We start from the raw sequence: 27,163 nt of genomic DNA, 5'->3' as shown, positions 1-27,163 counted from the left end.
GGGGGGGGGGGGGAGGTAAGGGAGGAATAGGATAGTCGTCCTTCACTAAACGGCGGCGATGCTACGCCGCGGGTAGGCTCGTACATAATAAATATATAACAAGTAAACGTTTGTAACTTTAGTATAATTAAAAGCTAGTAAATTTTGATGTTTATAATTACGATGTATATTTATTTCCCATGATGTTTGTTATGTTTCTATTCGACTGTATCCGTGCACTGACTTTATACAAATCTGACTCCCGACAGCTGAATTGGCCAAACACAACCAATTCGACTACTTATTTCATCGTGATGATGATTATCTGCGGGACGGCATGCAGCAACTCCTGATTCTCACAGCAATCTCCTGGCTCGTCGTGGCTTTCATAGACTACAAGCTCTACCGATTGATTCTGTACATGTTTCCTCTTGATACATTGTACACCTTTATCAGTATATATATATATATATATATATATATATATATATATATATATATTTATACATATATATATATATATATATTTATACATATATATATATATATATATATATATATATATATATATATATATATATATATATATATATATATATATATATATATATATATATATATATATATATATATATATATCTTGGAGGGCCATACAAATATCAGTCTCTATGTAGCCTATGTTGTAGAGCCATACAAATATTCTAACTGTATGTAAGGGGGATAGTCGGCGTTGCAGAGGTGGGTTGTTGGCGAAATGAAATCTTTGGTTATCGAAGGAGGAGGGACAAGACAAGGTTGGGAGGGTGAAACATGGTTGTTTGGAGGGGAAGACAGGGGGACAGTGAGAGGGTCATTCAAAGTAATTCAAACAGTTTTGGTAAAGTTGTATCGATCTGTGCATACGCAGAACGTTTTATTTTTTGGGGGGCGGAAGCTGAACTTGAGCCGAAAACAAGCAAATGTCGTTGCATCATTACACAGGTACAAGTTAGAGTGCCTGAATGTCAAGGTAGAATCGGATAGCTACAGATATAAGGAGGATGAAGACGTGGCTAAGGAAAGGAAGCGTATTACAGAAACTAATGAGCACAAGCTGTTTAAAACAGGTGTTGTAGAGTAGATGGACATAGAGGAGGGTAGATAGATAGACTGATGTCTAATTGCCAGGATAAGTCGAGGGAGCTAATGAGAGGATGGAGGATGGTATGAATAGTCTGATCGTAAAAATGGACAGACAAAACTGATGGTTGGTTGATTTGATTGTCGATCGAACGGAGAGACGGATAGGTGGATCGTTAGTTGGGTGGGTGGCTCGTTAGATGGGTGGGTGGATCGTTAGATAGATGGATGGATCGTTAGATGGATGGATGGATCGTTAGTTGGATGGGTTGATCGTTTGACGGATGGATGGACCTCTAGACGGATATGTAGGTCTACTTTGATAGAAAATTGGATTGATGATTAGATGGTATATACGGACACGTCTGATGATCTTGACGGTTGAATGATTAAATAGCATCTTCCTGATGTCCTCATCAGATGCGATGGTGATGGTGGGTGTGAGCAAGAGATACTGCAGCAGCAAAACTGTGGCCGTGTACTCGACCAACCTTGGCGTGCAGGAGAAGGAATGCCTGGGTTTACTGGGGCAGAACGGAGCAGGAAAGACAACCATGTTCAAAATGTTGACTGGGGACATCGCGCTGTCCTATGGAGACGCTTACTTTAAGGGAGACAGCATCAAAACCAAGCTGAAAACAGTTAAGACCACTAGCAAAATGTGTTGTATTGTTGGCTCAGAGTGTAAAGCCGTAATTTTATTTGTGTTATGCTTCAACATTTAAATTCCCATCTAATTTTTTAATTTTTTTAATTAGGTAAATGTTATAAATTAATTATTACATTTAATAACTTTTTGTATCTATTAGATGCAGGAAATTATGTGTAACTGCTTATATTATTTCCTGTACATTATGTCAAAATATAATGCTCGTAATGTTTCCGATGCATTCTATAATGAGTTACTGCCCTCAATGTTACAGTTCCAGTCTATGATGAGTTACTGCCCTTAATGTTTCAGGTCCAGTCTATGACGAGTTACTGCCCTTAATGTTTCAGCTCCAGTCTATGATAAGTTAATGCCCTTAATGTTACAGGTCCAGTCTATGATGAGTTACTGCCCTTAATGTTTCAGCTCCAGTCTATGATAAGTTAATGCCCTTAATGTTACAGGTCCAGTCTATGACGAGTTACTGCCCTTAATGATACAGGTCCAGTCTATGATGAGTTACTGCCCTTAATGTTTCAGGTCCAGTCTATGATGATTTACTGCCCTTAATGTTACAGGTCCAGTCTATGATGAGTTACTGCCCTTAATGTTACAGGTCCAGTCTATGACGAGTTACTGCCCTTAATGTTTCAGCTCCAGTCTATGATAAGTTAATGCCCTTAATGTTACAGGTCCAGTCTATGATGAGCTACTGCCCCCAGTTTGACGCCCTCCATGACGTGTTGACAGGACGAGAGACCCTGTACCTGTACGGCAGGTTGAGGGGGGTGCAGGAGGGCAGCCTGCGTGAGGTGACGAACATGATCATCGACTTCATCACGCTACATCCACACGAAGACAACTACACACGGACATACAGGTATTCAAACAGTGAGACATTCATATTTCTAACCTTTGTTTACAAGTTTAAAAAAAATGGATGCCTGCAAGCTGAACATATCTGACAGTGGCGGCAACAAGAGGAAGCTGTCTGTTGGTATAGCAATCATCGGCAACCCCCACTTCATCATGTTGGACGAGCCGACAGCTGGTCTGGATCCGGTGTCCAGGAGAAGTCTCTGGCGGTGTCTGCATATGGTTAGATCCATGGGGAGAACGTTGGTGCTGTCGTCACACAGGTAGGCACCTGATTAGGTCTGGGGTGTAGGTGGGGGGGGGGAGAACGTTGGTGCTGTCGTCACACAGGTAGGTACCTGATTAGGTCTGGGGTAGGGGGGGGGGAGATCGCTGTTGTTGTCGTATACAAAGGAATCCTGAATGTAATGTAGGAATGGGTCGACAGTTGTAGTATTGAGCCATAATGTGTTGTATGGTGTGACGTATTCACGTGAAGCACATGGGGAGCAAAGGGCTACAACCACACCCCACCTGGGGAGCAAAGGGCTACAACCACACCTCACCTGGGGAGCAAAGGGCTACAACCAGACCTCACCTGGGGAGCAAAGGGCTACAACCACACCTCACCTGGGGAGCAAAGGGCTACAACCACACCCCACCTGGGGAGCAAAGGGCTACAACCACACCTCACCTGGGGAGCAAAGGGCTACAACCACACCCCACCTGGGGAGCAAAGGGCTACAACCACACCTCACCTGGGGAGCAAAGGGCTACAACCACACCTCACCTGGGGAGCAAAGGGCTACAACCACACCTCACCTCTGAACACCCGTCTACAGTTGAGCCCACTTAAGCACAGCAGCCCTTGCTTCTTTTTCCACTTACCTTCTCCGGGATTGCTCTTGTTGGCCCACTAAGTTGACCCCCTCCCTTCCCAGGGTGTGCCCGGTCATTACCACTATGTCTAGTGAGGGAGGTCATGCTACATATATACGATGGTGTATGATTGGCCTTACAATTGTTATGTTACGGAATATGTGATGAGTTGTAGGGACTCAATGGTACATAGTAGTTATTGTTCTATGGACACAATTCATTAGGTTATATCCACTTGTGTTAAATACTTACCTTATAAATAACGTATATATATATATATATATATATATATATATATATATATATATATATATATATATATATATATATATATATATATATCGATTTCAAGAATATATAAGTTGTGATATATTATATATTTTTAAAATTGTAAGCATAAAGCGACTAGGCTAATAGCTAGATTAACGAACGACCATCGTGACATTATACATGGCACACCCCTCCCCCTCCCCCCCCCCCATCTGTTATGTCTCTCTCAGCATGGAGGAGTGCGAAGCTCTGTGTACAAAGATAGCCATCATCAAGCAGGGGCGGCTACTGTGTCTGGGAAGCCAGCAGTATCTGAAGAACAAATACGACCAAGGCTACTCCGTCATCCTTCACGCGTCCACAGGGGTTGACGGAAAACCTACAGACCTGGAAACTGCTATCACATCTCTCGACCAACATTTCGCAAACATCAAGGTATACGGGGGTTGGGGTTGATCAAGGTATACGGGGGTTGGGGTTGATCAAGGTATACGGGGATTGGTGTTGAAAACATCAAGGTATACGGGGATTGGTGATGAAAATCTAAATATTTACGTGATTGTCTGGTAGAAAACCGTGTCAGTTTTGGAAACAACACACAATCTGCTTTATGAAAATATGGTATACAAGTATAAAGTTCTCACGGTTTTTGACTGGAATAATGTACCATTTCCGGCACAGGAAATCGAGCAAAAACTGAAAGAAATGGGATGAAATATATGTGATTTTGTTTTAGTAAAATAGTACTCAAATTACTGGGTCTACTCACATACACAGACACACACCACAGATGATGTGTTCATTAACACATATAGACACACAGACACTCAGACACACATATCACAGATAATGTTGGTGTTCACCAACTTAGATCTCTGTATAAAATGTCGAGATTTGTGAGTTTCTCGATTTCGATTATTCCAAAATTATAATACCACTTCCAGTGCTCCGTAGAATGGAAAGTCAAGAGTGACATTGTGACCCAAACCTTATCTTTGTCCATATCACCTATGTTTTCTGTCACCTGACATTTGTCCATATGACCAGTGACCGTACCCTGTTCAACCCCCACCCCCTACTCGCAGATGTTTGACAAGCAGGCCTACCCCCAACCCCCACCCCACCCCCCTACCCGCAGGTGTTTGACAAGCAGGACTACCCCCACCCCCTACCCGCAGGTGTTTGACAAGCAGGCCTACCCCCACCCCCCCTACCCGCAGGTGTTTGACAAGCAGGCCTACCCCCACCCCCCCACCCCCTATTCGCAGGTGTTTGACAAGCAGGCCTACCCCCAACCCCCACCCCCCCTACCCGCAGGTGTTTGACAAGCAGGCCTACCCCCACCCCCCTACCCGCAGGTGTTTGACAAGCAGGCCTACCCCCACCCCCTACCCCCACCCCCCCCCTACCCGCAGGTGTTTGACAAGCAGGCCTACCCCCACCCCCCCTACCCGCAGGTGTTTGACAAGCAGGCCTACCCCCACCCCCCCCCTACCCGCAGGTGTTTGACAAGCAGGCCTACCCCCACCCCCCTACCCGCAGGTGTTTGACAAGCAGGCCTACCCCCACCCCCCCTACCCGCAGGTGTTTGACAAGCAGGCCTACCCCCACCCCCCCTACCCGCAGGTGTTTGACAAGCAGGCCTACCCCCACCCCCACCCCCTACCCGCAGGTGTTTGACAAGCAGGCCTACCCCCACCCCCCCCTACCCGCAGGTGTTTGACAAGCAGGCCTACCCCCACCCCCCTACCCGCAGGTGTTTGACAAGCAGGCCTACCCCCACCCCCCCTACCCGCAGGTGTTTGACAAGCAGGCCTACCCCCACCCCCCCTACCCGCAGGTGTTTGACAAGCAGGCCTACCCCCACCCCCCTACCCGCAGGTGTTTGACAAGCAGGCCTACCCCCACCCCCCCCTACCCGCAGGTGTTTGACAAGCAGGCCTACCCCCACCCCCACCCCCTACTCGCAGGTGTTTGACAAGCAGGCCTACCCCCACCCCCCCTACCCGCAGGTATTTGACAAGCAGGCCTACCCCCACCCCCTACCCGCAGGTGTTTGACAAGCAGGCCTACTACTGCCATCTCCTGGTGCCAGAGTCCACCCGGCTGTCAGAGCTGTTCCAAGTGTTGGTGGAAGTCAAGTCATCCTGTGACTTAAGTCACTTCACGGTGCAACAGACGTCCCTGGAGCAAGTCTTCTTAAAGTTCATGAAGGAATAATTCACTTGCTGTTTGTGTGTCGTGTTTGTGGATGTGTATGTGTGTGTGTTTTATAGCGTGGAGCCCTTAGTTTACGTGCGTGTGTGTGTTAAAATATGTGTGGGTTGGTGTGTTTGTATGTTTAACGCTTGAAACATGTTATAAATTAAACTGACAAAAACAGCTGTATATGTGTTTGTTCTAACTTTTTGTTTTAACTTTATCTATTTGGATTCTAGACCTAGATCTAGATCTAGAGATTCTAGATTCTAGATCTAGATTTACGCAAAAACTAGACGCAGACGCTAGATCTAGATTATAGATCTAGATTTAGACTATCTACTTTAGAATCTATTCCAATAATAAATTTGTATATTAAACAATTCAGGCCTTAATTAATTTATAGAGATATTTGTTTGCTTAGCTATAGAATTGACTAATTTGGGCTAAAAATTTTGAAAGAATAGGCCTATTCGCGTAAGTTAAGTTTATTTATTACACCTTTTATTCTTCGTTCATTACAACGTGCCTAAATAGCTGCAATGATAGTGTACTAGAAACCATGTGGGTGATACGGGTTGAGACACAATAACTCAGGTTTTTAGCGCAATTTCCATTCTGGAGAATTGCGTTTATTAACTCGTCATTTCTGGGAATGGATGGATGAATGTATGGATGAATGAATGTATGGATGTATGAATGTGTGTCCGGGCTTTAAGTCGTATCTCCTCCTCAACGAAGCAATATCGATGACTAGTTCCAAAAGCAATTATGTTAAGCAAGTTACGAGAATGAGCATAGGCCATAAAAATTCCGGGTTTCTTTCATGTATTTCCCGGAAAAGCCAAAAAACCTCGAAAAAATGCAGTTTTGGCCCATATCTCGGCAACCAGACCACTTAGCGACTTGAAACATGTACCAATCGATTCCTGCCATAATTTAAAACAATATTACCGAAGAAAGTTTTCAAAAATATCCTTTCGTTCGGTCACAAAAAAATTTTGAATTAATTAAATTTGGACCGAATTAGTAGGCATTTTTTCCAACCACACCACACGCGTCATCACGTTCAATAGCTGCGCCATCGCGTTCCATGGCTGCGCCATCACGTTCAGTAGGTGCGCAATGGTTTTTAGTCATGTAACTCTATTGTAAATAAAACATGTAAAATACTGAAAAAAATTAATAAAAAACGTTTTAATAACTAACCAATGGTTTTACTAACCCTGCTCTTGATTTACGCTACGACAGAGCTATTTTTAGATAACATAAGGAAATTGCGCTAAAATTGTCACTAGACTTTTTAATTACCTTGTTTTTCAATCTGTGTTTTATATGTGAATCTTCCGATTTTAGAATATAAAGAAATGAACTATTTTATTCAAATTTGATTTAGATCTAAATATATAGATCTTCTTATCAAGACATACGCTATGAAATACATACAATTTTATCGGTCAAACAAATAACATAATGACCATTAAATAGCCAGGTTTTTAACGGAATCATTTAAGTCTTTTAATCAGTGTATGCATTTAATATGGTGATATGTTGAATAATAATGTATATAATTGGGTTTTAATTTTTCGAATACGTATTGGTAGCCTATGATAATTTTAAATGTGTCGGATTTTTAGCTATTTAGTTATATCTCTGCATGACCACTAATATTGTTCAACGTGTAGTAAAACACATTGCGTTTTGACCAATAACTATTTTATAAAATATTAGGATACTGGTAGCCTTTGTTTATTTAAATGTGCCGGATTTTTAGCTATTTAGTTATTTCTTTGTTTTCCAAATATGTATAACATTAAACATATATAGGCTTATAATTCACGTGTAACGGGTACCGATGGCTAGTCAACTAGATTTCCCTTTTCCCTACTGTAACACTCTATGTTGGGGTCGCAAGCACTAGATCATACTAGATGTTGTTGTGAGTTCTTCTTTCTTCAAAGATAGACAATGTTGTTTCATTTTACAACGGTATTTACAATAATAAGATCCATTAAAAATATGCTTCATTCAGTAATCAAACATCCAACGTGAATACACAGGATAGAGTCACAGTAATAGTACTGGACACATTTCAAGTCTAGGTGGTCCCCGCACTTTATAGCACTGTGTTACATAAAACACATCCCACTTTATAGCACCGTGTTACATATAACACATCTCACTTATAGCACCGTGTTACATATAACACATCTCACTTATAGCACTGTGTTACATAAAACACACCTCACTTATAGCACTGTGTTACATAAAACACACCTCACTTTACAGCACTGTGTTAACAAACAATTATCGGAGTTTCCCTATGGTGTCTGCACCGCGAGAAATTAGCGGATGTGACGTGTTGCATAAAAGAACGCCGGTAAAATAATCAATACAGATATTTTGATTTACACCTCCTACTTTCATATTTTTAAAGAAGGAGGATTACGAAGAAGTTTCTAGCAAGTGAATCGTTAAACAGGCCGTTGGTGGCGTCCAGCCATTATGCCCAACCAAAGATCTCTACAGCAGTTCTCGGCATTGTTATGGAAGAACTGGAAAATAAAGTACCGCTCCAAGGGGAGCATTTTCTTTGAGTTAGGTAGATAAGTCAGAACATAGGCCAGTTTGACAGTGTTAAATAGATAAGTCAGAACATAGGCCAGTTTGACAGTGTTAAATAGATAAGTCAGAACATAGGCCAGTTTGACAGTGTTAGGTAGATAAGTCAGAACATAGGCCAGTTTGACAGTGTTAAATAGATAAGTCAGAACATAGGCCAGTTTGACAGTGTTAGGTAGATAAGTCAGATACTAAGCCAGTTTAACAGTGTTAAGTAGATAAGTCAGAACATAGGCCAGTTTGACAGTGTTAAGTAGATAAGTCAGAACATAGGCCAGTTTGACAGTGTTAAGTAGATAAGTCAGAACATAGGCCAGTTTGACAGTGTTAGGTAGATAAGTCAGAACATAGGCCAGTTTGACAGCGTTACATAGATCAATTTTTAAAGTCATTACATAAGTCGCATTTTTAACAAATTAAGTCAGCGTTACAATGGCTAGATCTACATAAGCTAGCGTTACAGTGGCTACATAAATAAGCCTAACATTGGCCACATAAGTCAGCCTTATAAAGGCTACATAAGTCAGCCTTACAGTTGCTACATAAGTCAGCCTTATAGTGGCTACATAAGTCAGCCTTATAGTGGCTACATAAGTCAGCCTTACAGTTGCTACATAAGTCAGCCTTATAGTGGCTACATAAGTCAGCCTTATAGTGGCTACATAAGTCATCGTTGCAGTGGCTACATAAGTCAGCCTTATAGTGGCTACATAAGTCAGCCTTACAGTTGCTACATAAGTCAGCCTAATAGTGGCTACATAAGTCAGCCTTACAGTGGCTACATAAGTCAGCCTAATAGTGGCTACATAAGTCAGCCTTACAGTGGCTACATAAGTCAGCCTTACAGTGGCTACATAATTCATCGTTACAGTGGCTACATAAGTCAGCCTAATAGTGGCTACATAAGTCAGCCTTACAGTGGCTACATAATTCATCGTTACAGTGGCTACATAAGTCAGCCTTACAGTGGCTACATAAGTCAGCCTTATAGTGGCTACATAATTCATCGTTACAGTGGCTACATAAGTCAGCCTTACAGTGGCTACATAAGTCAGCCTTACAGTGGCTACATAAGTCAGCCTTACAGTGGCTACATAATTCATCGTTACAGTGGCTACATAAGTCAGCCTTACAGTGGCTACATAAGTCAGCCTTACAGTGGCTACATAAGTCAGCCTTATAGTGGCTACATGAGTTAGCCTTATAGTGGCTACATAAGTCAGCCTAATAGTGGCTACATAAGTCAGCCTTACAGTTGCTACATAAGTCAGCCTTATAGTGGCTACATGAGTTAGCCTTATAGTGGCTACATAAGTCAGCCTAATAGTGGCTACATAAGTCAGCCTTACAGTGGCTACATAAGTCAGCCTTACAGTGGCTACATAATTCATCGTTACAGTGGCTACATAAGTCAGCCTAATAGTGGCTACATAAGTCAGCCTTACAGTGGCTACATAAGTCAGCCTTACAGTGGCTACATAATTCATCGTTACAGTGGCTACATAAGTCAGCCTTATAGTGGCTACATAAGTCAGCCTTATAAAGGCTACATAAGTCAGCCTTACAGTGGCTACATAAGTCAGCCTTATAAAGGCTACATAAGTCAGCCTTATAAAGGCTACATAAGTTGACGGTATTGGTAATTCCCACCATAGCGTCGGTTATTATTCCGAAACGGTATAGCAGTTTAAAAAATGGTAAACAATGGCGTTGTCTGTTACGCCGTTCCGGAATCCACCGGGGGAGTACTGTAAGCCAAACCTTTTTTGGTGTCAGTATTTATTTTAATACAGAATGTTTGAAAATTTGGATAGATTGATTTTTTGCATGTGAAATACTGTTTTACTAGATCCAGAATTTCTAGATCATATTCTAAATTGATTGTCGCAAATCATCCGCAAGTTTTTATTTCTGTGTTTAAAAAAAAATCATTAAACTAATCTCTACACTTGACATTATGATTTATATTTAGAATCTAGAACAAAAATGTATTTCTGTTAACTTGTGTTGAACTTAAAATTACGTTTACACATTAGTTGAATACATCGACTTTATTATATTTCAACGGTAAAACAACATGGTTGAAATTAAACCAACATTGCCGGATAATTTCCGACGCTCTACTCGGGATTTCCAGGTATAGTATTTATAATCGCTGTCTCCCTGGGTATTTATAGTCGCTGTTTCCCTGGGTTTTCCTGGGTATTTATAGTCGCTGTTTCCCTGGGTTTTCCTGTGTATTTATAGTCGCTGTTTCCTGGGTATTTTTAGTCGCTGTTTTCCTGGGTTTTCCTGGGTATTTATAGTCGCTGTTTTCCTGGGTTTTCCTGGGTATTTATAGTCGCTGTTTTCCTGGGTTTTCCTGGGTATTTATAGTCGCTGTTTTCCTGGGTTTTCCTGGGTATTTATAGTCGCTGTTTTCCTGGGTTTTCCTGGGTATTTATAGTCGCTGTTTCCCTGTGTGTTTATAAGCTTTCGTTTTAACTCACGTGCCAAGTTCGCTGATATAATCTAACAAACAATTTTTTTTTTTAGTTGTTTGCTACTGCCACTGACAAATCTTTGTACACATCACGTGACACACTTGTATTGCTTACACCAGATGAGTCTAACACTTAGCGTCCCTGTATTTCAGTGTTCCCGTTGTTGATAGCCAGTATGGTCATGTACGTTCAATCCAAGGGGAAGACTGTGATCGAGAAACCCGCAGTTCGATTTGAGCAAGAGTGGACTTTCTTCCTGTACGAAGATTTTCAGCTGGTCTTGTTTTACACGCCGGTCTCCCGAGCATTGGAGCAGATGTTGAAAGTGGACGAGGGAAGAACATGTAGGTCTAACAGGCTGTCGTTACAGCCCTGTGGCAGGTACACATTCACCCTGTGTCAACACTAGTCCTGTGGCAGGTACACATTCACCCTGTGTCAACACTAGTCCTGTGGCAGGTACACATTCACCCTGTGTCAACACTAGTCCTGTGGCTTGTACACATTCACCCTATGTCAACGTTAGTCCTGTGGCTTGTACACATTCACCCTATGTCAACACTAGTCCTGTGGCAGGTACACATTCACCCTGTGTCAACACTAGTCCTGTGGCAGGTACACATTCACCCTGTGTCAACACTAGCCCTGTGGCAGGTACACATTCACCCTGTGTCAACACTAGTCCTGTGGCTTGTACACATTCACCCTGTGTCAACACTAGTCCTGTGGCAGGTACACATTCACCCTGTGTCAACACTAGTCCTGTGGCAGGTACACATTCACCCTGTGTCAACACTAGTCCTGTGGCTTGTACACATTCACCCTGTGTCAACACTAGTCCTGTGGCAGGTACACATTCACCCTGTGTCAACACTAGTCCTGTGGCTTGTACACATTCACCCTGTGTCAACACTAGTCCTGTGGCTTGTACACATTCACCCTGTGTCAACACTAGTCCTGTGGCAGGTACACATTCACCCTGTGTCAACACTAGTCCTGTGGCAGGTACACATTCACCCTGCGCAACACTAGTCCTGTGGCAGGTACACATTCACCCTGTGTCAACACTAGTCCTGTGGCAGGTACACATTCACCCTGTGTCAACACTAGTCCTGTGGCAAGTACACATTCACCCTATGTCAACACTAGTCCTGTGGCAGGTACACATTCACCCTATGTCAACACTAGTCCTGTGGCAGGTACACATTCACCCTGTGTCAACACTAGTCCTGTGGCAGGTACACATTCACCCTGTGTCAACACTAGTCCTGTGGCAGGTACACATTCACCCTATGTCAACACTAGTCCTGTGGCAGGTACACATTCACCCTGTGTCAACACTAGTCCTGTGGCAGGTACACATTCACCCAAAGTAGCATGCCTTAAGTAAATCCAAATCTAACATGTTTAAAGTAAATCCAAAACCAAGTAACATGCCTCATGTGAACCGTAGAAATAAAAACTCGCGACATTATCTGATGTAGAGTTGTGTTACCCGACCACTGTCTTCTCTAGTTCCCGCCGGTAAGTCTTACCCGACCGTAGCAGAAGCCAAGATGGGCTATGACGCCTCTCTAGAACAACACCTCAAGTCACCGATAGTAAGCTTTCAAATGGAGGATGTCAACACAGTGCCCAAAAATCTCAAGTTCAAGGTCAATATAGACAGCAAATATGATGCAGACAAAATGTACGGGAACAGCCTTGGTAAGCCAATTTGTTGCCAGTAATAGTAATAAACACTTGGTAAGCCAATTAGTTGCCAGTAATAAACGTTAAATACAATTAATGGGATAACAAACTACTTCGGGTAGAAAATCACAATGTAAAAATTAAACGTAGCACAGTCCCGTGATATATCGACCTATTATCTTTCTTTGAACTGCCATTATAATTTAATATCAACGTATTTTACCAACCCCTAATATCATTCTTTGAACTGTCTGTATAATTTAATTTCATCCTATTTGACCAACTCCAAAGATCTAACCGTGAATGATATACCTCGCGTCATGCTTGGAGTGACACAGATATTCATCAACTACTGGCAGAAACAAAACGGCGTCCCTATGAGTAAAATAGATCTGGTTTTCAACCGAATGCCGACATTACCCACTAAAGAATCAGAAAATAACATAAGTTTTCTCACTGGTGAATATCTACTCACGTTCCTGCCTTTATTCTGTTTCGCCGCAATCACGCTGGTGGAGGAGAGGGAGAAGAAGATTAAGGTAAAATTATTCTACCAACATCACAGACATTAAGGTAAAATTATTCTACCAACATCACAGACATTAAGGTAAAATTATTCTACCAACATCACAGACATTAAGGTAAAATTATTCTACCAACATCACAGACATTAAGGTAAAATTAATCTACCAACATCACAGACATTAAGGTAAAATTATTCTACCAACATCACAGACATTAAGGTAAAATTATTCTACCAACATCACAGACATTAAGGTAAAATTAATCTACCAACATCACAGACATTAAGGTAAAATTATTCTACCAACATCACAGACATTAAGGTAAAATTATTCTACCAACATCACAGACATTAAGGTAAAATTAATCTACCAACATCACAGACATTAAGGTAAAATTATTCTACCAACATCACAGACATTAAGGTACAATTATTTATACCAACATCACAGACATTAAGGTAAAATTATTCTACCAACATCACAGACATTAAGGTAAAACTCCCCTGGTCTGTCATGTTAAACTCACCTGCCCGTTGTTTAACTCACCTGGTCTGTCATGTTAAACTCACCTGCCAGTGATTTAACTCCCCTGGTCTGTCATGTTAAACTCACCTGCCCGTGGGTTAACTCCCCTGGTGTGTCATGTTAAACTCGCCTTCCCGTGGCTTAACTCCCCTGGTCTGTCGTGTTAAACTCACCTGCCCGTGGTTTAACTCTCCTGGTCTGTCATGTTAAACTCACCTGCCCGTGGTTTAACTCCCCTGGTCTGTCATGTTAAACTCACCTGCCCGTGGGTTAACTCCCCTGGTCTGTCATGTTAAACTCACCTGCCCGTTGTTTAACTCTCCTGGTCTGATATGTTCAACTTCCCCCTGCCCGTGGGTTAACTCTCCTGGTCTGATATGTTCAACTTCCCCCTGCCCGTGGTTTAACTCTCCTGGTCTGATATGTTCAACTTCCCCCTGCCCGTGGGTTAACATTCCTGGTCTGATATGTTCAACTTCCCCCTGCCCGTGGATTAACTCACCTGGTCTGTCAACTTCCCCCTGCCCGTGGGTTAACTCTCCTGGTCTGATATGTTCAACTTCCCCCTGCCCGTGGGTTAACTCTCCTGGTCTGATATGTTCAACTTCCCCCTGCCCGTGGGTTAACTCTCCTGGTCTGATATGTTCAACTTCCCCCTGCCCTTGGGTTAACTCTCCTGGTCTGATATGTTCAACTTCCCCCTGCCCGTGGGTTAACTCTCCTGGTCTGATATGTTCAACTTCCCCCTGCCCGTGGGTTAACTCTCCTGGTCTGATATGTTCAACTTCCCCCTGCCCGTGGGTTAACTCTCCTGGTCTGATATGTTCAACTTCCCCCTGCCCGTGGGTTAACTCTCCTGGTCTGATATGTTCAACTTCCCCCTGCCCGTGGGTTAACTCTCCTGGTCTGATATGTTCAACTTCCCCCTGCCCGTGGGTTAACTCTCCTGGTCTGATATGTTCAACTTCCCCCTGCCCGTGGGTTAACTCTCCTGGTCTGATATGTTCAACTTCCCCCTGCCCGCGGGTTAACTCTCCTGGTCTGATATGTTCAACTTCCCCTGCCCGTGGGTTAACTCTCCTGGTCTGATATGTTCAACTTCCCCTCCCCAGGAGTCCATGAAGCTGATGGGGCTGGGCGAGTTGATCTACTGGATGTCCTGGTTTGTCATGAACTTCATCTACGGCCTGTATTTGAGCATTGTGATGTTGGTGGTGGTCTGTCTCGACTACTCGCAGATCGGGACACTGATCAAGTCTTCGTGTCCCTTGTTCTTTATCTTCGAACTGTTGATAGTCACCAACACGATAACAGCGGCCTTCCTTATGTCAACAATTATTAAAAGAGGTAAAGCTTCATTAGTGTAGTAGTGGCACCGACAGTTGTATCATCAACCGTCTAGTGAAGTACTGGCACCGACAGTTGTATCATCAACCGTCTAGTGAAGTACTGGCACCGACAGTTGTATCATCAACCGTCTAGTGAAGTACTGGCACCGACAGTTGTATCATCAACCGTCTAGTGAAGTACTGGCACCGACAGTTGTATCATCAACCGTCTAGTGAAGTACTGGCACCGACAGTTGTATCATCAACCGTCTAGTGAAGTACTTGCACATACAGATGTGTGGTCATAGGTTTAGACAGCTCTGTTGACTTATGGCTGATTGTTAATCCTCAGGAGAATTCTCAACAATTTCCAAAAGTTTATTGCGATTGGATGAAAGGTGTAGTAATGCATATAGACACAAAAAACCCACAGACCTACTTACGTTTTAATATGTTACAATAAAAAACCGAAGTAGGGCCTACGTGTATGAGCCTATGTGTGTGTGAGTGTGTGTGAGTATGTGCGAGAGGAGTGTTTGATAATGTGTGTAAGTCTGTGTTTTATATCAGTTGTGTGAAAGTGTCACTGTTTATGTGTGTATAGATGTGTGTGTTTGTGTGAGGGTGTGTATGAGTGTGTTTTTGTTAGCGTGTATTTATGAGTGCGAATGAGAGTATATTTGAGTGTGTGTCTATGAGTTTATGTGTGTTCTTGCGTGCTTTGGCCGACTCCGGGCTTTGATCGTAACAAAGATTTAGATATAGCTACACCATTTGTGTGGTAAAGCTAGTGATAAGTTATCAATGATATTTGATTTTATTTTCAGGACGAATCATTGGTATCCTCTCCGTTATCGTCTATTTTGGCGTGAAAATTGGCGCGGACAATTTCCTAAAGTTAAAGCTTGCCCGAATGTTTACCTACATGATTGGAGTCTTTGTCTACGGCTTTGGCTTTAGAATGGCATTACTCGTCCTACACGACAAGGAATCAGCAGGTAACTCTGCTCAATAAGCTCAGGTATACCTGCATGTTTACTAACGGTCGCCACTAGACATCAGGTGTACCTGCATGTTTACTAACGGTCGCCACTAGACATCAGGTGTACCTGCATGTTTACTAACGGTCGCCACTAGACATCAGGTGTACCTGCATGTTTACTAACGGTGGCCACTAGACATCAGGTGTACCTGCATGTTTACTAACGGTGGCCACTAGACATCAGGTGTACCTGCATGTTTACTAACGGTCGCCACTAGACATCAGGTGTACCTGCATGTTTACTAACGGTCGGCACTAGACATCAGGTGTACCTGCATGTTTACTAACGGTGGCCACTAGACATCAGGTGTACCTGCATGTTTACTAACGGTGGCCACTAGACATCAGGTGTACCTGCATGTTTACTAACGGTGGCCACTAGACATCAGGTGTACCTGCATGTTTACTAACGGTCTCAGTGCCACTAGACATCAGGTGTACCTGCATGTTTACTAACGGTGGCCACTAGACATCAGGTGTACCTGCATGTTTACTAACGGTCAACGCTAGACATCAGGTGTACCTGCATGTTTACTAACGGTCAACACTAGACATCAGATGTATTTGCATGTTTACTAACGTGGGTCTCTTCTTAAATATTAGTAAATGTATCTAATAGATACTTAAATGACCCACGCTTTTCTTATAGTTATTTAAATAGTAGTGTATAATTTATTTTCTACTTTTTAATGCATTATTACATAAAGTTTTGTTATTAAAACGTTTTTTTTTATGAATTTTTTACTTTCTCGTATACAGAGTATAGAGGAAGTATTGCAATCGTGCACACTAATCACATGAAGCTTTGATTTTTAATCGTTTTACACCTCAGTACTTCATCATATACGGAGTATAGGGACTTATTTTAATAGAGCACAAATAATAAATGTAAATTTATCAAAATATTTCAGCGTTATATGCTAATGGAGTCGAAAAAAACTGGACTTTGCAATTCTGTCTGCATGTCTGTGTGTGTATGTGTGTCTGTAAACACGATAACTTGAGTACCGTTACATCTAGGTTGATGAAATTTTATATATAAGTATTATATGAAATTTGTAGTTCTGTATCAACTTTTAAGCGATTTCCGGTAAACGTAAGTGGAATGTTTTCTACTTTTGGTTTTTCAAAAGCCTACATTAGTTGACTACAGTTTCAGATATATAAACGAAATTTCACAAATAAGTAGAATATCTAATTCTCTGCTTTCTGACAAATTTTGAGTAATTTCCGTTGACCGGAAGTAGTAAAAATGCATGTGAATTTATAAAGTGCTAATAATATTCCGCACTATTATACAGATTGTTTAGCGTTCACTTGGTGCGCAATTCTTTTATCTACGAGATTCTATTCTATTTTAAAAAGTTTAAGTAATTAAAAATTGATTAAAAATCCTGTCTATATCCAGAGTTTCCATTCCCCGCAGTGTTATATAAGAATATTCGCGAACGTTTAGGGGAGATAACACCATGTTTCTTACTCACTCTTTCTAAAAAGAATCAAATTGAAAGATTGAATTTGAATCGAATTTTTTCCCAGGTAGACCAGTTTATTTTTCAACAATGGCTATCAACGAAAACGATCCACATAAAACCTTCCTTGATGGTATCCTCATCATGATCATGAACACAATGTTTAATGTCTTCTTTGTCTGGTACTTGAGCAATGTTTTCCCAGGGGAGTTCGGCACTCCGAAACCTTGCAATTTTCTCTTTACTGTAAGTATAGTGAGTGGTTGCATTCATGGTCTCGTATTGATGGATGGATGGATGGATGGATGGATGTGTGGATGGATAGATGTGTGGATGGATGGATGGATGGATGGATGGATGGATGGATGGATGGATGGATGGATGGATGGATGGATGGATGGATGGATGGATGGATGGATGGATGGATGGATGGATGCATGGATGGACGGATTGACGGATGGACGGATGGATGGATGGACGGATTGACGGATGGATGGATGGACGGATGGATGGATGGATGGACGGATGGACGGATGGACGGATGGACGGATGGACGGATGGACGTATGGACGGATGGACGGATGGACGGATGGACGGATGGACGGATGGACGGATGGACGGATGAACGGATGGACGGATGGACGGATGGACGGATGGACGGATGGACGGATGGACGGATGGACGGATGGACGGATGGACGGATGGACGGATGAACGGATGGACGGATGGACGGATGGACGGATGGACGGATGGACGGATGGACGGATGGACGGATGGATGGATGGATGGATGGATGGATGGATGGATGGATGGATGGATGGATGGATGGACGATAGGATGGACGAACGGACGGACGGACGGATGGACGGATGGATGTATACGTGGATGATGCATGAATGGATGTATGGGTGGATGGGTGGTTGGGATTGAAATTGATGGACTGACTGACGGACAAACACAAAGATGGATAGTTGATGACTAGCTGTTATGAATCTATGAACAGCGGAGCTACTGGGTCCCAACTGCTGTAGAAGAAAAGGAGTTGCCAGACATCCCCCCTGAGGAGGAAAAATACTTTGAGACACCGAACAGCGATTGGAAAGCCGGGATCCAAGTCCGAAACTTAATTAAGGTACATCAATACTTTATTTTAATGAGAAAAAGAAATCTGAAATATTGACTGGAAGATCAAGTCAAACCATGATAATTTGGTCAAACCATGACACACTTTGGCCTGAATTGTCCTAAATCAAGAACTATTTTGGGCACTAGCCGGTTAATGGGAGGGGATATAGGCCATATTCACATTAGCCGATTACGGGCTTTTATCGTAACACACACACACGCACATACCCACACACATACACGCACGCGCACGCACGCAATCCCAAAGACTTACAGTTGCGCGCAAATTCGGCGCCCCAATAAATTTCTATTTGGCGCCCCGGGCCTTCCCGTGAGCGCTATGACGCCTACGTTCGTTAAAGTGAGTATAATAGACAATGGATAAGCTGGGGTATTATAGTCGTTTACTAAGTTAAATGAGGCGTTTTCATTTTGGTTGTGTTTATGTTATGCGTAATTGTTGTCGTTTAGGTTTGCGTTTGCGTTTGTGATTGTGTTTGTGTGTTGAGTTTGAGTTAGCAATTGTGTTTTCGTTTTCGTTTTTGTTTTATTGCGCTTGCGTTCGCATTTTGATAGTGCTGTCTCTTTTCTCTAAACTAAAACCAACCCCCCCCCCCCACACACCACCCCCACCCCCACCCCCCCCACCCCCAAACACCACCCCCCACCCCCACCACACACCACCCCCACCCCCACACACACCACCCCCTACACACACCGCCCCACACCCCTCCCCCACCCCTCGGCCCCCCCCTCCACCCCCCCCCCCCCCCCCCAAAAAAAAACATGTCTACCGTCCCATTCAACGAAATATAATTATATACTTTTTCCAGTGTCCGCCCCCTCCCAGAAAATTCTACCCCCGCCCCCGAAAATTTCAAGTACCCCCACCCCTCTCCGGGGAGGAAAAAGTCTGAAAGAAACACTGAAACCAACCCACCCCCCCACACACCACCCCCCCCAACCCCACACACCCCCCCCCCCCCCCACACACCATTTCTTTTGAGTTGGGGAGGGGGGGGGGGGCTCAGACGTTCTTACGCGGGGGGTGGGGCTTCGCCTCTACCCGAAGAATTGTATGCAAGAAACTCTCACGCAAACCATTTAGATTAGACATTTCCTTTTTATTCAATGTTTACGCGATAATCAATGACGTCATTAGATTACTGTGTGCACTTTCCGCCTTGAGATTATTTTCAACTCTATGCTAAATGTGTCGACGTCATACTTCGTTTTTCGAATTACTATGCAGGTTTTTAATTTGCTTGTGTTTTCTCTAGAGCGTTCTTGTCAGATAGACAGACAGAGCGTTCTTGTCAGATAGATAGACAGACAGCGAAACTATTAGTATTAATAATATATACGAGAAAAATGGCCCGTTGAGGAAGGGTACAACGGGCGCTAGGCTGATAGTGCTGTCTCTTTTCTCTAAACTAAAACCAACCCACCCCCCCACACACACCACCCCCCACCCCACACACCACCCCCCACACACACCACCCCCCCCCCACACACCGCCCCCAAAAACATGTCTACCGTCCCATTCAACGAAATATAATTATATACTTTTTCCAGTGTCCGCCCCCTCCCAGAAAATTCTACCCCCGCCCCCGAAAATTTCAAGTACCCCCCACCCCTCTCCGGGGAGGAAAAAGTCTGAAAGAAACACTGGTGTCGCGCTTAGCCACTACCCGAAGAATTGCATTAAAGAAATTGCAAGAAAACCACTTTTTAGATTAGACACATTAATTAGGCGGTAATTTTATTATAGAGTATCGATGAAGAAATTTCTTTTGAGTTAGGGAGGGGGGGGGGGGGCTCAGACGTTCTTACGCGGGGGTGGGGCTTCGCTCCTACCCGAAGAATTGTATGAAAGAAACTCTTCACGCAAACCACTTAGATAAGACAAAATTTCCTTTTTATTCAATGTTTACTCTCCGCTTTGAGATTATTTTCTACTCTGTGCTAAATGTGTCGACGTCATACTTCGTTTTTCGAAATACTATGCATGTTTTTAATTTCCTTGTGTTTTCTCTAGAGCGTTCTTGTCAGACAGAGCGTTCTTGTCAGATAGACAGACAGCGAAACTATTAGTATTAATATATATATATATATATATATATATATTAGTGGGGGTGCTATGAGCCAAGCTTTCTGATGTTTGGGAATATTTTGAAAGAATTGTATTTTTTTATACCACTATTATTTGTGGATTTTTTAAATCTGCTACTACTGTATATTTTTTTTACTTCTGATGCTATTTGTAGTTTTTTATACTGCTCCAATTGTTTGTAGTTTTTATACTGCTTTTACTTTTTGTAGTTTTTATACTGCTACTACTGTTTGTAGTTTTTATACTGCTACTACTGTTTGTAGTTTTTATACGGCTACTACTGTTTGTAGTTTTTATACTTCTACTTGCTGTTTGTAGTTTTTATACTGCTACTACTGTTTGTAGTATTTATACTGCTACTTGCTGTTTGTAGTTTTTATACTGCTACTTGCTGTTTGTAGTTTTTATACTGCTACTGCTGATCCCCAGATGTTTGGTAAAAATGTCGCCGTTGCTGGGACAAATATGGACGTGTACGAGGGGCAGATAACCGTGTTGCTAGGTCACAACGGGGCAGGGAAGACAACTACAATCAACATGATCACAGGTGGGTCAGTGTTCAAATACATCAGCGTTAAATTATGTGTGGGGAGTCTAAAATAAAACCCCATTTTCAATCTTTGAGTGAAATCTTAAAGCTAACCTCCAAGCCAAATACAACCAAAAGTATCATTTCACAACTCTTTAGGTTTTCTTCCTGCTACAAGTGGAACCATAACCGTACATGGTCTGGACATGCGTAAGAATACTGACGCTGCCAGAAAATCTATTGGCCTCTGTCCTCAACACGACATCCTGTTCGCTAAACTCACATGCAAGGAACACCTCATCTTTTCCCTCAAGGTAATAGAGCGACGACATAATAACACGACAACTCTAAAATATAATTGCTCATTGTACGGTAAAATAACATGACAACTCTAAAATATACTTGCTCATTACAGCTGTGATGTTGGTCACATTTCTTCCGTTTTATTCCACCAGTCGGGATCGTCAATTAGTATTTGACTTTTAAACTCTAATTAATGATTAATTAAAATGAAAAAACAAACCTTTTCTTCTATATACTTTGCACGGTTTTGTCTTATCACCCTCTTACATGGCGTCATCCAGTGCGGTCAGCACCGCGCACTCCTATATCAACGCTTCTCGTTCTGCTACCATTTCGATTGCCTCTAGCTCTTGTTTTGACCTGCCGCTAGCTCTACTACAGTTTGACCTGCCGCTAGCTCTACTACAGTTTGACCTGCCGCTAGCTCTACTACAGTTTGACCTGCCGCTAGCTCTACTACCATTTCGATTGCCTCTAGCTCTAGTTTTGCCAGCCTTAACTCTACTACAGTTTGACCTGCCGCTAGCTACTACAGTTTGACCTGCCGCTAGCTCTACTACAGTTTGACCTGCCGCTAGCTCTACTACAGTTTGACCTGCCGCTAGCTCTACTACCATTTCGATTGCCTCTAGCTCTAGTTTTGCCAGCCTTAACTCTACTACAGTTTGACCTGCCGCTAGCTACTACAGTTTGACCTGCCGCTAGCTCTACTACAGTTTGACCTGCCGCTAGCTCTACTACAGTTTGACCTGCCGCTAGCTCTACTACAGTTTGACCTGCCGCTAGCTCTACTACCATTTCGATTGCCTCTAGCTCTAGTTTTGACCTGCCGCTAGCTCTACTACAGTTTGACCTGCCGCTAGCTCTACTACAATTTGACCTGCCGCTAGCTCTACTACAATTTGACCTGCCGCTAGCTCTACTACCATTTCGCCTGCCTCTAGATATTGTTTTGTATTTTTTGAGATTCACGGGTTGTACAACAATGAGTCCAAGGCCGCCATCGTTGACCGTCTTAACGCTCTTGGTCTGGGTGGGAAAATGAACAGCTTGGCTTCAAAACTGTCAGGCGGACAAAAGCGGAAATTGTCTTTAGCATGTGCTTTCAGTGGTGATACAAAGGTGAGTGGGGTCAGTTGTGTATAGAGTTTTCGTGTTAATGTCTAGTCAAGAACTAGGGTAACGAGCTATTTCCGATAACGATGTTAATCATTGATTGATCAAATGAGAAGTTAATTGACAGGTCATCTTCCTGGACGAGCCATCGTCCGGCCTTGACCCCGCCGCCAGACGGGAAATGTGGGCCTTCCTAAAGACAATGAGAGAAGGTCGAACCATCCTTTTAACGACCCATTACATGGACGAGGCAGATGTACTGGGCGACAGAATCGCCATCATGGCGGAGGGGAGAGTTAAATGCTGCGGCACACCCATGTTTTTAAAGAGAGTTTATGGTGAGTAAATTAGATGGTTCAGTGTTGTAGCACACTCATGTTTTTAAAGAGGGTATATGGTGAGTAAATTAGATGGTTCAGTGATGTAGAACACCCATGTTTTTAAAGAGAGTTTATGGTGAGTAAATTAGATGGTTCAGTGTTGTAGCACACCCTTGTTTTTAAAGAGGGTTTATGGTGAGTAAATTAGATGGTTCGGTGTTGGGGGGGGGGGGTCGTCCATAAATGACGTCACACTCGTAGGGGGGAGGGGGGTCCGTACTTTTGTGACGGTGTGTGATGAGGGGGAGGAGGTTCAGATGGCGCGACGTCACACTTTTGCATTATAAACAGGCAATTTTTGAAAACGAATTTTAGACGTTATTTCGTGTTTTTGAAACTGTTTTAATAAATTGTAATAGGAATTGATTAACCCTTAAATGCATGACTTTTTAATAATGATTGAAAAAAATATTTTTATATTGTTTTGGTGGGTATATGAAGAGTATAGTCAAGTAAAAAAATATTTTTAGTTTAATCATGTTCTTTAATTAAAATCCGAAATGTTGCATGTCTGCAACATCATGTAGTAAGGTGATACTTTTTAAGACAGTTGTTGATCTTGTTACAACAAAGATATATGTTGCACTTGTGGCAAACTGTTTGAGCTTGATGTGAATTTGCACCTGTCATTGCACTATTCCAAGAGACTTAGTGTCCACTCAGGTTCAGGAGATCCAGGGTCCATTCTGGTCCTAGAGATCCAGGGTCCACAATTATCCAGGGTCCACACTTATCCAGGGTCCACACTGGTCCATGAGATCCAGGGTCCACACTGGTCAAGGATATACAGGGTCCACACTGGTCCAGGGTATTTAAATAATATATTTAAGGATTTAAATCTATAATAATAGTTTTCACTATTCTGTCGCTCTGTCTGTCACTTTATCTGTTAGAGAAAAAACAAGGAAAGGAATCATTTTAACAGTAAAAATAAAAACAAATCGTAACGTCACATGGCACATATAGTAGGAAATATTCTAAAGCCGGAAAAGTACACTCAATAATATGTCGTCATTGATTCTAGAGTAAACAGAATTAAAAGATCACTGCCGAAAAATACACCATAATAATGACGTCATCGATACTCGATTTTATTCGCACCTGCAAAAATTTCAAGTATGATCTACAAATGCGACCAGTGTTTGTTTCATTTTTAGCGCAATTTCCATTCTGGTTTAATTTAAATTTCATACTTTAATTCAGAGTTCCGGTTTAATTTCCGGTTCTGGTTCTGGTTAAATTTATGGCACCAAATAAAAATTCAGTTGCGTTTAAATTTCAAGTTTTTGGTTATTTCCTGGTTTTAGACTCCCCCCCCCCCATTTCGGTTGTAGGTCAGTTTTCGGTAAAATTGCCGTTTCCGAATAAATTTTTGTTTGTGGTCATTGTTCCGTCAAAATTTCAGATTCCGGATCAAATCGGTTCAACATGCATTTCTACTCTATATAAACCTCAATGTAATGGTATGCTATTTGTAACAGAGATGGTAATGCTATGCTGTGTTTAACAGGGGCAGGATATCATGAGATTGTAATGCTATGCTGTGTTTAACAGGGGCAGGATATCATGAGATTGTAATGCTATGCTGTGTTTAACAGGGGCAAGTTATCATGAGATTGTAATGCTATGCTGTGTTTAACAGGGGCAAGTTATCATGAGATTGTAATGCTATGCTGTGTTTAACAGGGGCAGGATATCATGAGATTGTAATGCTATGCTGTGTTTAACAGGGGCAAGTTATCATGAGATTGTAATGCTATGCTGTGTTTAACAGGGGCAAGTTATCATGAGATTGTAATGCTATGCTGTGTTTAACAGGGGCAGGATATCATGAGATTGTAATGCTATGGTGTGTTTAACAGGGGCAGGATATCATGAGATTGTAATGCTATGCTGTGTTTAACAGGGGCAGGATATACACTGAAGATCGTTAAGCAGCCATCTTGTTTGACGGATGTTGTGACTGAGCAGATTCTTCAGATTATTCCTAAAGCTAAGTACATAGTACGTGTTCAAACTTTAAGAATCAGTATATTGTCCTACTACTATTGTATCACTATACGTACATTATTATAATTATATATATATATATATATATATATATATATATATATATATATATATATATATATATATATATATGTATATATATATGTATATAATGTATATATATATATATATATATATATATATATATATATATATATATATATATATATATATATATATATATATATATGCCATTAAACGGTGGTAATCTATTCTGTCTGCAACTCGATAGGATTCAGCTTTTTAGACACATAGAACCATTGAATCAATGGTACTACATTGGATGAAATATCCGTTTACTTTGTCATTCCATGTAGTTTCCATGAAATATTAATTCTGTAAAGTTTTTTTATAGACAAAATTCTTTCAATGTTGGACCATCTATTGATACATTCCTGTAGATGTTAGACCATCTATTGATATATTGCTGTAGATGTTAGACCATCTATTGATATATTGCTGTAGATGTTAGACCATCTATTGATATATTGCTGTAGATGTTAGACCATCTATTGTTGTATTCCTGTAGATGTTAGACCATCTATTGATATATTGCTGTAGATGTTAGACCATCTATTGATATATTGCTGTAGATGTTAGACCATCTATTGATATATTGCTGTAGAACAGATGTTAGACCATCTATTGATACATTCCTGTAGATGTTAGACCATCTATTGTTGTATTCCTGTAGATGTTAGACCATCTATTGATATATTGCTGTAGATGTTAGACCATCTATTGATATATTGCTGTAGATGTTAGACCATCTATTGATATATTGCTGTAGAACAGATGTTAGACCATCTATTGATATATTTCTGTAGATGTTAGACCATCTATTGTTGTATTCCTGTAGATGTTAGACCATCTATTGATATATTGATGTAGATGTTAGACCATCTATTGATATATTTCTGTAGATGTTAGACCATCTATTGTTGTATTCCTGTAGATGTTAGACCATCTATTGTTGTATTCCTGTAGATGTTAGACCATCTATTGATATATTGATGTAGATGTTAGACCATCTATTGTTGTATTCCTGTAGATGTTAGACCATCTATTGATATATTGCTGTAGATGTTTTACCATCTTTTGATTTATTTCTGTAGAGCGAAACCAACTCTGAGATAGACTACCTGTTGCCTGAAAATGTGACAGAAATGTTTCCAGAGTTGTTGAAGGTTCTAGAAAACGACGCCGAACAGCTAAAAATAACTGGTTTCGGTCTGACAGCAACCACAATGGAGGATGTCTTTGTAAAGTTCGTCTATATTTATCTTTTGTTTTACGCTTTACATTTATCTATTTATCTTTTGTTTTACGCTTTACATTTATCTTTTTATCTTTTGTTTTACGCTTTACATTTATCTATTTATCTTTTGTTTTACGCTTTACATTTATCTATTTATCTTTTGTTTTACGCTTTACATTTATCTATTTTTTAATGATATTTCTTTTCACCGTATCAATTTCATTTAAATATTTAAATTGTATTATTGACGTTATTGCTAATTTTAATTTGAAACGAATAAATTGTTACTCAAATAGTGAAAAATATCTGATTGTACAAGCTCTCACATAAATAGATAGGTAGGTGGTGGGTTTGTGTTCACATCCTTTAACTTATAGTTACCTGTGTTACACATTTATTTCAACTTTCACTACATCTTTGTTTAAAACGACAATACAAAAATACATAAAAATCACCATATTTGATATTGAATAATTTATTAAAAAATTAATAAACGGAGTTCAGATAGCAAGTTGCTGATATTTTTAAGAAACTATTTCTAGTCGTGTGTTTGTGTTGACTGAAATAGAAACGAATTGAATGGTGAAAAAAATATATCACGTGCTTTTAAAATTAAAATCTAAACAAATTTAAAAACAAAACAAATGCTTAT

The 27,163-nt window shown here is 41.3% G+C and overlaps 3 protein-coding genes across 3 annotated transcripts in view; all 3 read left to right on the top strand.

Moving 5' to 3' along the window:
- The first annotated feature begins 258 nt into the window (after window positions 1–258).
- On the top strand, window positions 259–6,009 carry LOC131930288 (phospholipid-transporting ATPase ABCA3-like). The gene is made up of 7 exons (XM_059286707.1): window positions 259–396; window positions 961–1,085; window positions 1,519–1,739; window positions 2,440–2,627; window positions 2,716–2,886; window positions 3,982–4,186; window positions 5,804–6,009. Exons 1-7 carry the CDS (start codon window positions 317–319, stop codon window positions 5,969–5,971), a joined length of 1,158 nt encoding a protein of 385 aa, XP_059142690.1. The 5' UTR covers window positions 259–316; the 3' UTR covers window positions 5,972–6,009.
- Window positions 6,010–8,419: 2,410 nt separating this feature from the next.
- LOC131930184 (cholesterol transporter ABCA5-like) lies at window positions 8,420–18,613 on the top strand. The gene is made up of 8 exons (XM_059286601.1): window positions 8,420–8,552; window positions 11,208–11,399; window positions 12,571–12,762; window positions 13,039–13,286; window positions 14,909–15,143; window positions 15,952–16,122; window positions 17,706–17,884; window positions 18,602–18,613. The coding sequence occupies exons 1-8, from the start codon at window positions 8,456–8,458 to the stop codon at window positions 18,611–18,613; spliced, it is 1,326 nt and encodes a 441-aa protein (XP_059142584.1). The 5' UTR covers window positions 8,420–8,455.
- Window positions 18,614–18,647: 34 nt separating this feature from the next.
- The window catches only part of LOC131930174 (phospholipid-transporting ATPase ABCA1-like), a 30,811-nt gene continuing 22,295 nt past the window's right edge, over window positions 18,648–27,163 (top strand). Inside the window, exons 1-7 of the mRNA XM_059286593.1 lie at window positions 18,648–18,770; window positions 21,306–21,423; window positions 21,565–21,719; window positions 22,675–22,830; window positions 22,952–23,162; window positions 25,111–25,208; window positions 26,369–26,520. Coding sequence (XP_059142576.1) covers window positions 21,306–21,423; window positions 21,565–21,719; window positions 22,675–22,830; window positions 22,952–23,162; window positions 25,111–25,208; window positions 26,369–26,520 — 890 coding nt within the window. The 5' untranslated portion in view covers window positions 18,648–18,770. The remainder of the gene's footprint in view (window positions 18,771–21,305; window positions 21,424–21,564; window positions 21,720–22,674; window positions 22,831–22,951; window positions 23,163–25,110; window positions 25,209–26,368; window positions 26,521–27,163) is intronic.

The sequence above is a fragment of the Physella acuta genome, unplaced genomic scaffold, assembly GCF_028476545.2.
Source record: "Physella acuta isolate Inbredline_101_S28 unplaced genomic scaffold, ASM2847654v3 ptg000098l, whole genome shotgun sequence".
In the NCBI taxonomy this organism is placed as follows: Eukaryota; Metazoa; Mollusca; class Gastropoda; family Physidae; genus Physella; species Physella acuta.
This window is presented reverse-complemented; position numbering and strand designations above follow the sequence as displayed.